The 15,381-nt window shown below is 44.6% G+C and overlaps 1 protein-coding gene across 6 annotated transcripts in view; it reads right to left on the bottom strand.

The window, feature by feature from the left end:
- The window catches only part of GARRE1 (granule associated Rac and RHOG effector 1), an 82,438-nt gene that overhangs the window by 11,268 nt on the left and 55,789 nt on the right, over positions 1 to 15,381 (bottom strand). For all 6 annotated transcript variants that reach the window (XM_079906597.1, XM_079906600.1, XM_079906602.1 and 3 more), the window contains 6 exons: positions 12,536 to 12,676; positions 12,224 to 12,319; positions 11,939 to 12,100; positions 9,336 to 9,494; positions 6,754 to 6,851; positions 733 to 858 (listed from right to left, as the gene is read on the bottom strand). In XM_079906597.1, the coding sequence (XP_079762723.1) occupies positions 733 to 858; positions 6,754 to 6,851; positions 9,336 to 9,494; positions 11,939 to 12,100; positions 12,224 to 12,319; positions 12,536 to 12,676 (782 nt within the window). The remainder of the gene's footprint in view (positions 1 to 732; positions 859 to 6,753; positions 6,852 to 9,335; positions 9,495 to 11,938; positions 12,101 to 12,223; positions 12,320 to 12,535; positions 12,677 to 15,381) is intronic.

Genomic DNA, 15,381 nt, shown 5'->3' with positions numbered 1-15,381 from the left:
GGGGGCTCGGCAGATCCAGCAGAGGGTCAACGGACAAATGCACACAGCAGAGAGGGGTTAGTGGGCGGGACCCAGGGACACCATGCAGCACTGTTGTCCTTGGAAGTAATTCACAGACAGTGCCAAGAACAGATGGTTGTTACTTCCGAAGTCTTCCAAGTACTTTTTTCCAGTACTGAAAGAAAGCCCTAGAGATAGAAAGGGCATGGGTAGGAGCTGGGCACCCTGCATTAGTCACCTCACTGTTCGTTCTGGACTCATGAATGAAGACATGGGGAGGGCCCACGGCTAGATGTTTAAGGTCTCTACTGGTTCTAAAGTTAATTCACAAAGAGATAATCTTGCAACTGTCAGCTACTTTCAGATATGAATAAATGTCATGCAAGATATAAGTAAATTTTCTAAATATTTTTCTGCTCTTAGTTTATAAGGAGAATGTGAGTTGGGTTAAAGTCCTCTTGAGGTACTTAACTCTGAAATCATAAAACAAATGAAGGCAAAAATGTTAACACTGGGGAATCTGGGTAAAGGGCAATTCTTTGTACTATTCTTGCAACTTTTCTGTAAGTTTGAAATTATTCCAAAACAAAGTTGCCGAATAGTTCCCTTTCTTGCCTTATTTACTAACATACTATCAGTGACGTACTCTCACATGACCCTGTAAGTGGTCACACTGTCCCTAGGTGTGGACCTGAATGTGAACCAATTCAAGTGCTGGGTGGGGACACCAACCTTCCTGCCCTCCAGCGGGTGAGGTCCAGCACAGCCGTGTAGAGCACATCCACCAGACCCAGAGTCTTCTCGGGATCGAGGCTTCTCTGCAGCAGGGACATGGTAGCGGGGTCTTCTTTCAGGCACCTAGGCATGAACCGGGCTGCGTGAGTCTGGGCTGCACTTGTCCGCAAAGGGGTTTCAAGCAGGCCTTATACAAAAGGCCACACCTTTTGGTACCAAATAAAAATTTGGTAATTGTAAGAACACTGAGAGGATGACAGGGCTAACACTTGTACTTGTTGCTCCACAAAAGGAGGAGGAAGCAATAGGGCTTGGGGTCTCCATAGATTTCTAACTGTCTAGAGTCTGTTTAGTAGGAAGAGAAGAGTTCGGTGGAGGGTTTGCCTTCCAAGGGCCCTAATGCCCTCTCACTGTCCAACGTTGGCTTCGGCCCCTATTTTCCTCTCTACCCTGCTGAGATTCTGTGCTCTGGCACAGTATGTACTCCTTTACAAACTTTTTATATAACGTCCCACCCCTCCCTCCTGCTACAGCACTTCACACCTGTACCTAAGAAACCAAGGGTCAGTGGAGGGAAAAAATCTGTCTGCCAGCCTGGCAAACTTCAGATAAACAATAAACATGGTTTTCCCGTAAATTAATTTTTTCCCTTTCCAAGATGACTGTTTTACCTTCCCCCTCCTCAAAGCTCTGCTATCCCTACCATCTCCCATTCTTTGCTATCTCAACTCTCACTTAATTGAGAAAACACATAAGCAGATGAGATCTATTTCAACCACCCTCACCACTAATCCCACCAGTTCACCAGTGTCTGTGCCCACACACCCTGCCTGCCCTGCTGTCAGAGCACAAGACCTGCTCTTGCCACGGGCTGACCCTCCACCTGAGCACCACATGCGCCATACAGCCTTGCTTTTTTCCCAAGGACCTCACTCGAGTAATCACCCCGTTTCTCCCCTGTGATATTCCCTTTGGCAAACAAACCAGCATTGCCAACCACCTGCTCTTAGCCCCACATCCACTCCAGATACTGCCCCACTTCTCTGCTCCCCATTTTAACAAAATCACAGTCTCCTCCTCTTCCTTACCTCCTATTCTCCTTTCATCACACTCTGACCAGGTGTTCATCCCTATAACTCCACTAAAATAGCTTTTATCAGACAACTCAGATCTTGCCACAGTCAAGGGTCAGTTACCTGTCTCCACTTTACTCAGTCTCTCAGCAACATCATGCAATGTCTCCTTCCTCCTGGATCACTGTCTTCTGCAGCCCTGGGGACCCCAACCTTGCTCCATTTTCCTCCTACCTGGCTGGCAGTTCCTTCTTGGTCTCGTCCTCCTCCTCCTTCCCCTCCCTCTGCATCGTGGCACGTTCCAGGCTTCGTCCCTTCTTGTAAGAGGACTGCACGTGGTCCTGTGGTTTTATAGACCATCCCGACAATAAAGACTCTCAAGTTGTCTTTGCCAGTCTAGGCCTTTCTCCTGATTGCCACCCTCACATATCTAAATGCACCTTTGACAGCTCTCCCTGCACACCTACCAGGCAGCTCAAAGGGAGCCTGGTCAGTACAACTCTTGATCCCTCTCCTCCCGCCAAAACCACTCTGAATCCTATGACCTCCTCAGTAAGTACGCAGCACAGCTGTCTACCTAAGAGTCATTGCTAGTTTTCCCCCCTTCCTACATCCAGTCTATCAGCAAATCCTGCCGGCTCTTCCATAACACAATCCGAATCTAGGCACTTCCACCACCTCTCTCGTTACTGCTCTACTCCAAGACACCACCAGCACCTGCGTCTTAGGACCAGCCTCCCACGTGGTCTCCTTTTCTCCAGTCCTGTCCCTCCAAGGCCCACCCTCCACATAGCAACAGAGCCTCCTGTAGCACAAATCAGAACACACCACTCCCCTGTGCAAAACCCTCCAGTGGCATCCTATCACGACTGAAATAAAATCCAAACCCCTCACCACAGCTCTTTGTGACCTGGCCCTCCTGCCTCTCTGGCCACACCTCTCTTTGCTGTCACCTCTCCTCACCTTGTCTCAGCTATGAGGCCTTCTCACATGCCCTGAATAAGTTGGGTTTGCCCACATCTCAGGACCTTTGCCTCGACTATTCCCCGCTGAGAGCTGCCTCCCACCATTCAGGTCCCCACTGCCCACCCAGGGCACCTCCACCAAAAAGCCTTTTCTGAGAGGTAGAACCAGGAAGATGCTATCTGTCTGTTCCTAGGCTCTCTGGGAGTTAAATGGTGAAATCAACACTTGCAAAGCCATTCTAAGGAGGCAGCAGCACACCCCAACAGGTCTTTGGCTTGAGAAGAAATATATCTGTGAGGATGTAAGCCGGCCAGCCTCAGAAACACTGGAAAAAGTGAGCAATAAGGCAAGCTCTGCCAGTGCCCAGTCAGACTCTGGGCTCCTGGGAGAGAATCTTGGCCAGTGGACCTGGCCGAGGTTCATGCACCTGATTCTCTCAGCCTGGAATCGCTGATTACCAGGACACACTTGTTCTATGTTCCCCAGCCAACTTCTACTTGTGATCTGGCTGGTCGCATGTTTGCCCACTAGATGAACATTTTTTGGTCATGCAGAAAGGCGTTCCTGGTGATAACAATAATTTCTCTTTCTAAAAATCAACAAATTGGCATTCTTATTTTATTCATCAGTCTTGAGAGTTGATCAATAAAACCCCCTGAAGAGACTAAATCCATTCTTTTGACAAATCACCCAGACTGGCTTATAACCTTCTACCTGTTCTTAGATAAAATCCAAGTCCCTCAGGGACCCTGCAAGTCCTGGCTTCTATGAATCCCCATCTTCAACACCACCTAGCATAATTCCAGCCATGCCAGCTCATTCCTCAGGCCTTTGCATTTGCTGTTCCTTCTGCCTGGGATGCTTTCCCCATCTGCTCTCTGCATGGCAGGCTCCTCTCAAATGTCACATCCTTAAAGAGACCCTTCATGACTGACCTCCTCATCCAAAATAGCCTCCTCCTGCCATCTCTACCTGTTATTCTCTATCAGATGATGTCACTCTACTCTTATTCCCCTCATACGCTTGCCAGTGCTTGAAGTTAACTCCTATGCTTATTAGCTGTCCCCTCCCCAACCCTATGCCATAACAAAGCCAGCTCTATTAGGGGCAGGGACCCTGTCTGTCTTGCTCATGATTAAATTCCCAGAGCCTAGAACAGTGTCTGTCACATATTAGGTACTCAGTAAATATTTGTTGAAAGAAAGAATGGGTGAATAGCTTAAATATGACAAGTTAAAAAAATCTAAGTAAGGTTTTACTTTCTTTGGGGAAAAAAAATGTATCTGGCAGTTAGACACTTCGTTTTATTAAAATCAAAGCATATAATAAATTCTTGACTAGTTTTGCTAATAATTTCATTTTTTCCAAAGGTGGAATAAAGCAATCACTTCTTTTTTTTTTTTTTTTTTTTTTTTGGTTCATGGGCCTCTCACTGCTGTGGCCTCTCCCGCTGCGGAGCACAGGCTCCAGATGCGCAGGCCCAGCGGCCATGGCTCACGGGCCCAGCCGCTCCGCAGCACGTGGGATTCTCCCGGACCGGGGCACGAACCCGCGTCCCCTGCATCGGCAGGCGGACCCTCAACCACTGCGCCACCAGGGAAGCCCAATCACTTCTTTTTGTGTTCTTCTCAACAAGCACATATTCTGTAACTTGAAACAAAAACATAAAACTTTGCATTTTTACCAAAAGTAGCCAGCAGAGGGAGCCTCTCCAAGTAACTGCAGTCTATGAGGTCTTTCAAGGAGGTGCAATGAATTACAAAGGAAATCAATCATACATGGAGAGTTGTGGAAGTAAACTGCAGGGTTAACCATTTTAGTACTAACTGTTTATATTCACCCAATTATCCAAGAGTTGAAAATGTTTTCTTTTTTTTTTTTAAGAAGATGTTGGGGGTAGGAGTTTATTAATTAATTAATTTATTTTTGCTGTGTTGGGTCTTCGTTTCTGTGTGAGGGCTTTCTCTAGTTGTGGCAAGCGGAGGCCACTCTTCATTGCGGTGCGCGGGCCTCCCACTATCACGGCCTCTCTTGTTGTGGAGCACAGGCTCCAGACACGCAGGCTCAGCAGTTGTGGCTCACGGGCCCAGCTGCTCTGCGGCATGTGGGATCTTCCCAGACCAGGGCTCGAACCCATGTCCCCTGCATTAGCAGGCAGATTCTCAACCACTGCGCCACCAGGGAAGCCCGAAAATGTTTTCTTTAAAATGAGAATCCTGGTTAAGTTTAATATTTTTCAATAAGAACGTGAATTAGAAAATAAATTAAGAATTCAGGAACACAAAAATCTTACAAAAAAGTGAGCTTTTAATCTACTGCTTGGGGAATTCCCTGGCAGTCAGTGGTTAGGACTCCACGCTCTCACGACCGAGGGCCTGGCCTGGGAACTAAGATCTTACAAGGTACACGGCACAGCCAAAAAAAAAAAACACAACTACTGTTTGACAGGAATGAAGATATGTATATAAATTAACATTATGCCATATTAATAATCAAATTTAGAAATTTGGGGAAGAAACTCATAAAAGGGAGATTTTGGGACATGAAGTAAACTGCCAACCCTTACTTGATATATATCAACAAATTCTAAAACTTTCGGCAGAATCTCCACTGGACCCCCCCGCCTCACATTTCAAGAAGAAATGAGTTAAATACAATTCGAATATATTACCCAGCTACCACTTTAGTCCACATGGGCACCAATAGTGCCACTGTTCCTTACTAACTCTATCTCTTCCTACCTAAATGCTTTATACATTTTCTATACAGTTAAATATTCATTCTGATCATAATTTTAATTGCAAAAGTCTTGCAATATAGGCTTAATTTTTCTTGTTTACTAGTAAAGCTGTGATGCCGATCCTTCATCTGAATCTGTGTGCACATCACATGGCTAAATCCCTAGAGGTGGAACTGCTGAGGTCAGAGCCCTTATTTTAGGCGTCTGACAAATGAAACTGCCCTCCAGAAAGGCTGTGTGATTTATTCAACAACATCTGTGCCTGTTTTTGTACAGCCTGGCCCAAATCTAGTACTGTTATTCTAAAACAATTCAACAACATGATGGGCAAAATGACATTGTATTGTTTTTCTACTCTGCTTTCCTTTCTTTGTTAGGTGAGGTTACACATGTTCTTCATCTCTTTGTTGACCATGCCTCTTCTGATTTACCTGTCCATGTGCCTTGCCCATTTCTTACTGATCTATAGGAGCTTTTTTTTTTTTTTTTGTGGTACGCAGGCCTCTCACTGTTGTGGCCTCTCCCGTTGCGGAGCACAGGCTCCGGACCCGCAGGCCCAGCGGCCATGGCTCACGGGCCTAGCCACTCCGCGGCATGTGGGATCTTCCCGGACCAGGACACGAATCCGTGTCCCCTGCATTGGCAGGCGGACTCTCAACCACTGCGCCACCAGGGAAGCCCTCTGTAGGAGCTTTTGTTTGAATAGATTAAGAAGAATACTTTATTATAAGTTTACAAATATAATCAAATAATTAAAAATAAGAACAGCTCAGTCTGCCTACAGATTTGCAGTGACACTGGGTGTGTAATGACATGAGCTCCAGATCAGCAGGGTTGTTGCTGGAAGGAGCAGAAATGGAAGAAGAGAAGAAGTTCTATGTTCTGCTCTCAGCTTTAAAGAAATGCTGGGTGACTTAGAGAAAATGATATACTCTGTTCAAAAGCTGTGGACTCAGTAACGCAAAAAGATAATATTGCTCATTATGACCCATGAGTATGTAACATTTTAGATGCATTACTGGTCAATGAGACTATTTTTCAGACATCTTGGCTTCCTTATCATGTACCGATAATCACGAAACATGGCATTAACATACCTCCACTGACCACAAACCCGCCCAAGTAGTAAGACCTTTTGTGTGAGCTAGTGTAGGGTTTGTCCAAAACAATGCAATCTTTTCAAAGATGTGCAAACATCAATCAGAGCTTAGGCTTGTGTTAATGTAAGAGTCACGTTACCATGTGGATGGGACTTGAACCACAATTCTGGAGCCTTCTAAACTGATTTGTGGGGCATAGGCTTCTTTATTTTCAATCTGCGCCGTATCAACCACCACCTAACAGAGAAACAAAAACAAAAATCAGCTTTCAGAGAGGAAAACGGATCATAAACAAATCAAATGCATGAGCCTATCAATGCTGAGTGACTCTGGTCTCTGGTAAGAACTATTCCCCAGCAAGACAGATACTCAGAGGCCAGTCAGGAGCCCCACGGAGACAAAAACAAGTAATAAAGATGACTGAAAACAGTAATACTTCAATAAACAGAAACACATTCGAGGTGCAGGAGGTAGCGAACTCTGCAATCATTTTCAGTACTTCTTCCAAATTGTAAATATGTTAATTAGGAATCACTTTGTTTCTTTTGTTTCATTCCTAAGTATTTTTTCACTTTATGCACTTGAAAGAAGTAAAAATGTCATTAAAAATAAAACCAATGCTTTAGAAAAGCCTATCTGTAATGACTGAATCCAAGCCAGAAGTCGATGAAGCTTTTTGTAAAGACCATTTTATCCTCAACCATCAATAAAAACAAAATTACTTCAGGAAAAATGAAGAACCAACCCTTTTCTCAATGATTTCCTCTTATTTGGAGGAGAGTTTTTATTTTTCATATTTTTTGGTCACGCCGTGCAGCTTGCGGGGCCTCAGTTCCCCGACTAGGGACTGAATCCAGGCCACAGCAGTGAAAGCATGGAGTCCTAACCACTAGACAACCAGGGAACTCCCTGGAGGAGTCTTTAATACTACACAGCTGATACAGTTTGCTTTGTAATTTAAAGCATCTGACAAAGTGATGAATATATTTTCAAATAACTAAAAGAATTTTAAGAAAATAGTCATAAAACACTTTAAAACCAAATCTGTAACAGTTCAGAAAAGGCAAAGCCATGCAGAGTTGCTTATTAGGATTCCAAATTCAGCCTCTAATGGAGTTGATTTCCATGGCTGTAAAGAGAGTTCTCACAGCTGGTCTGCAATGTCCTTTGGAAAAGACTTCCTGTCCAAGTAATAGCCATTGTTGCAACAGGCAGGTGTTTCCTCTCTCCTCCCATCCCCAGAACAATAATCTAAAGGTTCTTTATCAGTCACAAACAACGGTGCCCTGGGATCAAGGCGGAGGGAATTAGGAAGAAGTTTTTGCTCTCTGAATAACATGGGACTTTTTTTTAAACGATGTTTTCTCCAAATAGCCTTTTGGGGACTTCCCTGGTGGCCCAGTGGTTAAGACTCTGTGCTCCCAATGCAGGGGGCCTGGGTTCAATCTCTGGTCAGGGAACTAGGATCCCACATGCATGCTGCAACTAAGAGTCTGAACGTCTCAACTAAGGATCCTGCATGTGGCAACTAAGACCTGGCACAGCCAAATAAATAAATATTTTAAAAACTAAGCTAAAATCTTTTTTTTTTTTAAGCTAAAATCTTAAAAACAAACAAAAAAAGCCTTTGGGTCCTCCTGCCTTATCTTACACACTCCTTTCTGGAGAGCTTATCGCCATGGTTCTCCTAGTTTCAGCTAAAATGATCTTTGGGAGCCTCCATACTTCAGCAGGGGGTCTCCAGTTTACTCTTTTTCTTAGGGGTTCCTATACTAAAGAACAGATCTTAAGTGAAACGTAATTCACCACTGTGGACAGGCCCCCACCTGGCCCTCTACAAGGCAGTACCACCCTGAGCTGGGCCACCTGAGCATGCACTCACACCAAACAAAAGGACTGCATCCTCCCAACAGCTTCTTTTATGAATAAAGTAGGAATTAGAGTAAGAAACAGTTCTTTAATTTTCTAAATCTCTAATTAGCTTCCTTTAATCTCTGAAATGCTATAACTCTTCAAAAAGCAGTCATTTAATTCTAGAAAGTGGGATAAGAACATAAGGTATATGGGTCAAAGGTACCTAACAAAAACCTAGATGTTGATTTCCTGACCCCACCCAACTTTGGCAAAAGTTATTCTTTTCACCAGAGGTGAAAAGACCAAACTTACCTGAGTTGATGTTGTTACTTTATTGCATAAACAGAGAACTGGGATACAAAGTGACTGCATGGGGGCACTACTTATACCATTGGAGGAGGTGATACTTGAGCTGACATCAGGAAAATGAGAATGAGTGAGTCACATGAAGATCTGAGAGGAGTATTCTCAGGAAAAAGGAGCATCAGGGGCAAAGGCCTGAGACAGGAAGAAGCTTCGCGTGTTTGAGCAACAGAAAGACATCCACTGTGGCTCCAGAGTAATCAGGCCAGGTGAAGGGTCCTATCAAATCGTTACTAATGTAATGGTTTCCTTAAATTCAGGAAAGCCTGAGACATCATTTTGCAACTAGGTACCCTGCTAATACATATTATCGATCTATTAAAGAAAAAAAAAGAATTTTTAATGCTGTTCTTCCTTTACCTTTTCTATCTGGTCTAAAACCTGCAGCAAGCAAAGTGCTTTTTAAATTCTCCAATGTTTCGCACATGTGCCCACACCACATCCTCACATGCCTGAAACGTCCTTCTCTATTCTCTCCCCCATCCATCACATGTGCTCACTCACCAGTCCAGCTTGGCCAAACAGCAGCTGCACGGCGGTCTTGCAGGCACCCCGCCACGTGGATGGGCACACCTGGTTCAGGACTTCAGTCACAGGAAAATCGTCCCTGGGTGTGATTCCATTATAGCAGCCAGCCTCCTTGATCAGCTGTAACATTGTATGCTACAGATTGATAAAAAGAGAGTTCGCACCTCAAAATAAAGCCATACCAGGTTCTAAGACTTGTAGAAATGCATTTACAGGTACACAATAGTCCTCAAGAAAAGAGCATTTTACATACTCCCATATCATGTCATTTTAATTTCTCAAGTAATTATCGTTAATTACCTTCAAAGATTTTTCTCAACCCTGTAGCGTGACTGGCTAGATATGAATACATGTGCGTTAATACACATATGTGATTTCTATCCTAGCACAAAATACAGCATTATTTAGCAATGTGCTAACGCAAACGGGTTGAGGAATTTTGAAATTCTGAATAAGGAAACAAAATCATCTAGCAAAAGTAAATACCAATGAAAACCTCATCTTTATTTTGGATGAACAAGTGGTCAGGTATGCAGACTCTGGAAACAGACTGTATAAGCTCCAATTCCAGTCTACAACTTTCTAGCTGTGTGGCCTTGGACCTCAGTTCCTCTATCTGTCAAATGGGGAAAAGGGCAGTACCCACTTCATGGGTGAGCATTAACTAGACAATGCATGGGAAGCATTTGACACAATGCCTGGCACACATGATGCTCTGCAAATAGTCCTAATTACTTCAGTATTATGACAATATTTCTCCTCTTATTTAATTTATGAAAGTCCACTGAAACATTAATCATAAACAGCATTTTATAGTGTACTTTCAAAACCCTGTATTTTACACATTTTAAACAAAATTATGAATAAAACTAACTTGGCAAATGTCTCATTAAAAAAGTCACCCTAGGGGCTTCCCTGGTGGCCCAGTGGTTGAGGGTCCGTCTGCCGATGCAGGGGACACGGGTTTGTGCCCTGGTCTGGGAAGATCCCACGTGCCGCGGAGTGGCTGGGCCCGTGAGCCATGGCTGCTGAGCCTGCGCGTCCGGAGCCTGTGCTCCGCAACGGGAGAGGCCTCAAGAGTGAGGGGCCCGCGTACCACAAAAAAAGAAGTCACCCTAGGAGCTTCTGATTTGGTGAACACATGGAGGTGCTGGGACAGAGGTGACTGGAGAGAACAGGGAACCTCCAAGCCCCTTCCCCATGCCTTGCCCTAGGCATCTCTTCCGTCTGGCTGTTCCCGAGTTACGTCCTCTCATAATAAACTGGTGATCCACTCTCCCAACAAGTTGGGATTCACAGCATCAATGTACTCAGATCAAGATACTGTAAGGAGAGTATGCTGAGGCAGACATAGCACATTATTGAAGAAGTTCAGTTATGGCTGTATAACTATAAAATGGTCACAGCCACTGCCTTAAATGCCAAAGTTTCCTTGGACCCTCTCCACACACTTCCTGGATCCCCCGGCCTCTCTTCTGGCTCCAGCGACCATCTGCCTCTGAGGACCCTGGCCCTGATCCCACTTCGGGGCTCCAGACCCATACATCCAATTGCCTGCTGAACAGCTCCACTTGGACATTTCAAAAGCAACCTTAAAATCACGTCCAAAAATATATTTTATGACGACTATCCCCGAGCCTCAATAAACAGCACCAAAGCAGCTGTCCAAGCCAGAAACCTGGGCCTCATCTCCTTTCCCCTCCCTCTCACAGCCAGTTAATCACTGAGTCCTGCTTATTATAACCTCTAGATTGCTCGTGAACGCTTCCACTCGCCTCCCATTATCACTTGATGGGGCCATGGCCAAAACCCTTCAGTGCTGCTCCCCTCCCAGCCACAGTCCATCCTGAAATCAGGGGGATCTTTCCGAAATGCAAACCTCATTACGCGACCTGTCTTGGTGGGATGCCAGCCACCTGGGGATGGAGCCCAGCCCTCACACTGAGGGTTTTCTGGCCTCTCCGGGCTGCTTTTCCAGCCCTGGCTCCTACCATGTCTCCCCTTGTTCTAGACGGTGGCCCTCAGGTCTGACTACATATTAGAATCCCCTGGACAACTTTTACAAAATACCAGAGCCCAAGCCTTACTTCAGGACAATTAAATCCGAGTCTCATTAGTGACTGTCCTGGATGGCCAGGGGGGCCCCAGCTACAGCTCTAAGGAAGATCTTCAGCTCTTGGGATGGGCTCTCACTTCCTGGCCATCTTACAGCCTCAGCCCCACCCTCATACTTATTATTCAGGTCATTCTCTGCTTAAAGTCCTCTTCTCAAGAGTCACATCTCTTAATCCTCCAGGTGAGGCCCCCTCGTTCTGTGTTCCTATCACAACCTAGTGGGCTGTCAAATCTCCTAGCCTGGCACCAATGGATGCTCAATAAAGACCTACCAAATGGAGAAAAAAAAAACAACCAAAGTCCCCTAGTCTGCTTTTAGACACCAGTTTACTGAGGAAGGTCAATGCCTCCCGTCTTCCCTTAAGTTTTGCTTTTTAGTCTTGATTCTTTACAAGCCCTCAGGTTTCCTTAAGAACTCTGTTTTCAAGTTCACACCCGGTTGTTGGAACCCCAAGGAAAGCTACCGTCTTAAGTTTCAGATTGTCGGCGGCCGACTCGTTGAAGGAGACACCCTTCAGGAAGTTCGATCCTATCTGCACGGGGACGGTGGGAAGCTCACACTGCATGGGCTGCGGCGGGGTCTGCCTCCGCCCTGTCTGCTGTGCTTCTGCCTCGCTGCAGCAGCCCTGGAAAAGGGTTGGATAGGAGAAGAGAGTGACCCACAGCTCACCTCTCAAGACATTTGCCTCATGTGGATGGCATGAATGCCACACCACAGCTCCCAGGAGCTACCAGAAAGAAAAGTGTACCTGCAAACTCGCTTCAATTGCCTTTGGATTCAGGTGGAAACCGGCTTTCATTGCATATTCACAGTGACCTAAGCTTTCCAGAGCTATTTTATATGCCTGCAAAGAAATTGTTTTCGAGAATGAAGATTACATAGCAGATTATAAACTCACCAGGTTCAATGAAAACAGAAATTTTAAATTTCTACAGTTATTAAAAGACATGAGGCGAACTACCATCTTATTACTCTTTCCAATTGGTTCAGCATCATGACTTTAACTCCCTCCCTTGTTTTCATCCCTTAGATATTAATGTGCCGGTTCTGAAAAACGTACTTGCAGAGCACTGTCAATCTTTATGTTCAGTTCTTTTAGCTGGTGCTCAGGAATTGCTGCACTTTGAGAACAGAAGAGCTGTTGAACTTCAATTCCTGCCAGGCGGCCATCACAGCCTCTTTCTCTTAGTCTAGATGTTGCCTGCAACAGAAATGGTGACTGGTAGGTAAAAGAGGACTTTACAGATACTAGCAAAATTAAAAAACCAGAAAACAACTATAGTAAAGCCAGAAACTATCTAAGAATTAGATATAAACCAGACATTCCGGATCGCCTGTATTACGAAGTGAGCAAGCAGCCAGAAGTTCTGAAAGACTGAATCAAGCATTGAAGAGAAAGCAAACCTGACAATAGAACTGCCTTATTTAAGAAACCCCTGGGAATTCCCTGGCGGTCCAGTGGTTAGGACTCCGCACTCTGACTGCTGAGGGCCTGGATTCAATCCCTGGTCAGGGAACTAAGATCCCACAAACCACGCGGTATGACCAAAAAAAAGAAACCCTGGAAAAAAGACTTACCTACCTGTTATTTATTTTATATCTACATTACATATAAATTACATACACATTAAAAACATTCACATTTTAAATTTCCCTGCTTTAAAAAGACAGATACCCTAGTATATTGGCCCTTGGAGTTTCCAGAATTAAACAATATATATATGGTTGGGTGGTCCTATACACCAAAGTAAAAAACCTCACCAATAGGAAAAGAATAGGAAAAAAACATACATTGCAACATTAAAGGAAAAACAGAACTTTTGAAATCTGCACAGAAAAATGAAATACTTATTGTTTAGTCACTAAATATGTTTATGAAGAGTACATAAGAAAAACAAGAAGAAATTAATCTGTGTCTTGTGATGAAATGTTATCTATACATATGGGTCAGGACTAGAGAATACAGAAAAATATATATTTGATTTACTAGATGGAAGGAAGGATTCAGGATGAACTGTCTTTCAATTTTTCAATGTCTGTTTTTATTGCAATAACATTTGTGCAACAAATAACATTTTTTAACAGTTAATTTTTGTTCTTCTAGGCCAAGGTAGGAGTTGTAATATTTACCAAAATTGCAGGACTAAAGGACGTTAACTAGCAGCTATAATGCCATACATTTCCAAAGCTCCACAAATTCTGTATGAATACCAACCATTCCCTGAACCCTAACAGTCACACAGTTTAAAACCATTTGACTCTCTTTCTAGAACTCTTCCATTTAGTCAAATATGTAGCCCACAAGGTCTTATGTTAGGTGTCTCTGGATAGACAGTGGAGCACAAAACCTGGTCTCTACCATCTTGGAGCTGACAGCTTCATGGGTCGAAAAGGCAAACAAATAAAACATTTAAAAAATAAAAAATGGAGAAAAACATCCCAAGGGAAATAGAAAACTGTAACAGGGAGCGCCCAAGAAACTGAGAAATCACCATTTAGGCTGAGTTTAAGGCAGAGGAGGCAGTAAACCGAAGTGTGGGGTGGGGGTAGGACAGGCAGAGATGTCAGCAAAGGAACTAGAACCCAGTGAGCAGGGGAGAGTGGCCACAGATGAGGCTGGTGAGGAGGCAGGGGCCAGACTATGTGGGACTAGGCAGGTCATGGGGATGGGTACACACTTTACCCTAAGGAAATGGAGAGACATGAAGGACGGCAAGACAGAAAGGGGAGAAGCAAGTCCAGCCACTGAAGCTGTCAGGGGAGAGTAATGATTCCCTGAACTACGTTAGTGATAGTGGACACAGAAAGAAAGGGACAGCTTTGCAGTCATATTTTGGAGGTAGGATATGCAGGGCTTTCTTATGGATTGGATGTAGATGTGACAGAAAAGCTGGAGGATAAATCTCAGGTTTCTTGCACAAAGGACCCAGTGTGGGATGGCACTACATGCTAGCACAGGGAAGATTTGAGGAGGAACAGTGTGTGCAGAAAGGCTAAGGGCTGAGCCATCTGAAGACCTGAGGAGGGCAGCAGCTGAATATAGGGGCCTGAGCCCACGGGGGAAGTGAACCGGGCACACACATTTGTGTGCTTGTGGCCCCAGCCCACCAGCAGTTTTTAAAGTTCCAAGATTAGACGGAGACCCTCTAGGGGAGAGGGCACGTAGAACTGAGCCTTGAGAAACTCATATTCATAAGTTATGTTGAAGAGAAGCTAGCAAAGTGGATGGAGAGGCTAGCCCAAGAGCTAAGAGGGTACCTAAGAAGACCTGGTTCTCCACAAGGAGAGAGGATTTCCAGGGCTCATGTCGCTGTGAGCTGCTGAATGGAGTCATCGGGATCCTTGGATTTCTGCCAATTATCTTTGGCAACATGGAAGGCACCAATGACCTTGACAAGACAAGGTATGTTCTTGTGTAGGTGTGGAAGCCAGATTTTAGTGAACTGAATGATACCATTTATATAAAGTTTCATATTGTGCAAAACAATATATTTATGGATACATACATATAGAATAAAAATATAAAAATATGCATAGGAATCACAAACTCCAAAATCAAAAGAGGTTATCTCTAGAGAGAAAGGAATATGAATAAGATAGTGGAGAAGTACAAAGGGAATTCAAGTGCATTTGTAATAATATTTTCCTGTTAAAAATAAAAGGTATGAGGGCTTCCCTGGTGGCGCAGTGGTTAAGAATCCGCCTGCCAATGCAGGGGACACAGGTTCGAGCCCTGGTCCAGGAAGATCCCACATGCCGCGGAGCAACTAAGCCCATGCGCCAGAACTACTGCGCCTGCGCTCTAGAGCCTGCGAGCCACAACTACCGAAGCCCACAAGCCACAACTACTGAAGCCCGCGTGCCTAGAGCCCGTGCTCCGCAACAAGAGAAGCCCCCGCACCGCAA

The sequence above is a fragment of the Stenella coeruleoalba genome (assembly GCF_951394435.1).
Source record: "Stenella coeruleoalba genome assembly, chromosome: 20".
In the NCBI taxonomy this organism is placed as follows: domain Eukaryota; kingdom Metazoa; phylum Chordata; class Mammalia; order Artiodactyla; family Delphinidae; genus Stenella; species Stenella coeruleoalba.
This window is presented reverse-complemented; position numbering and strand designations above follow the sequence as displayed.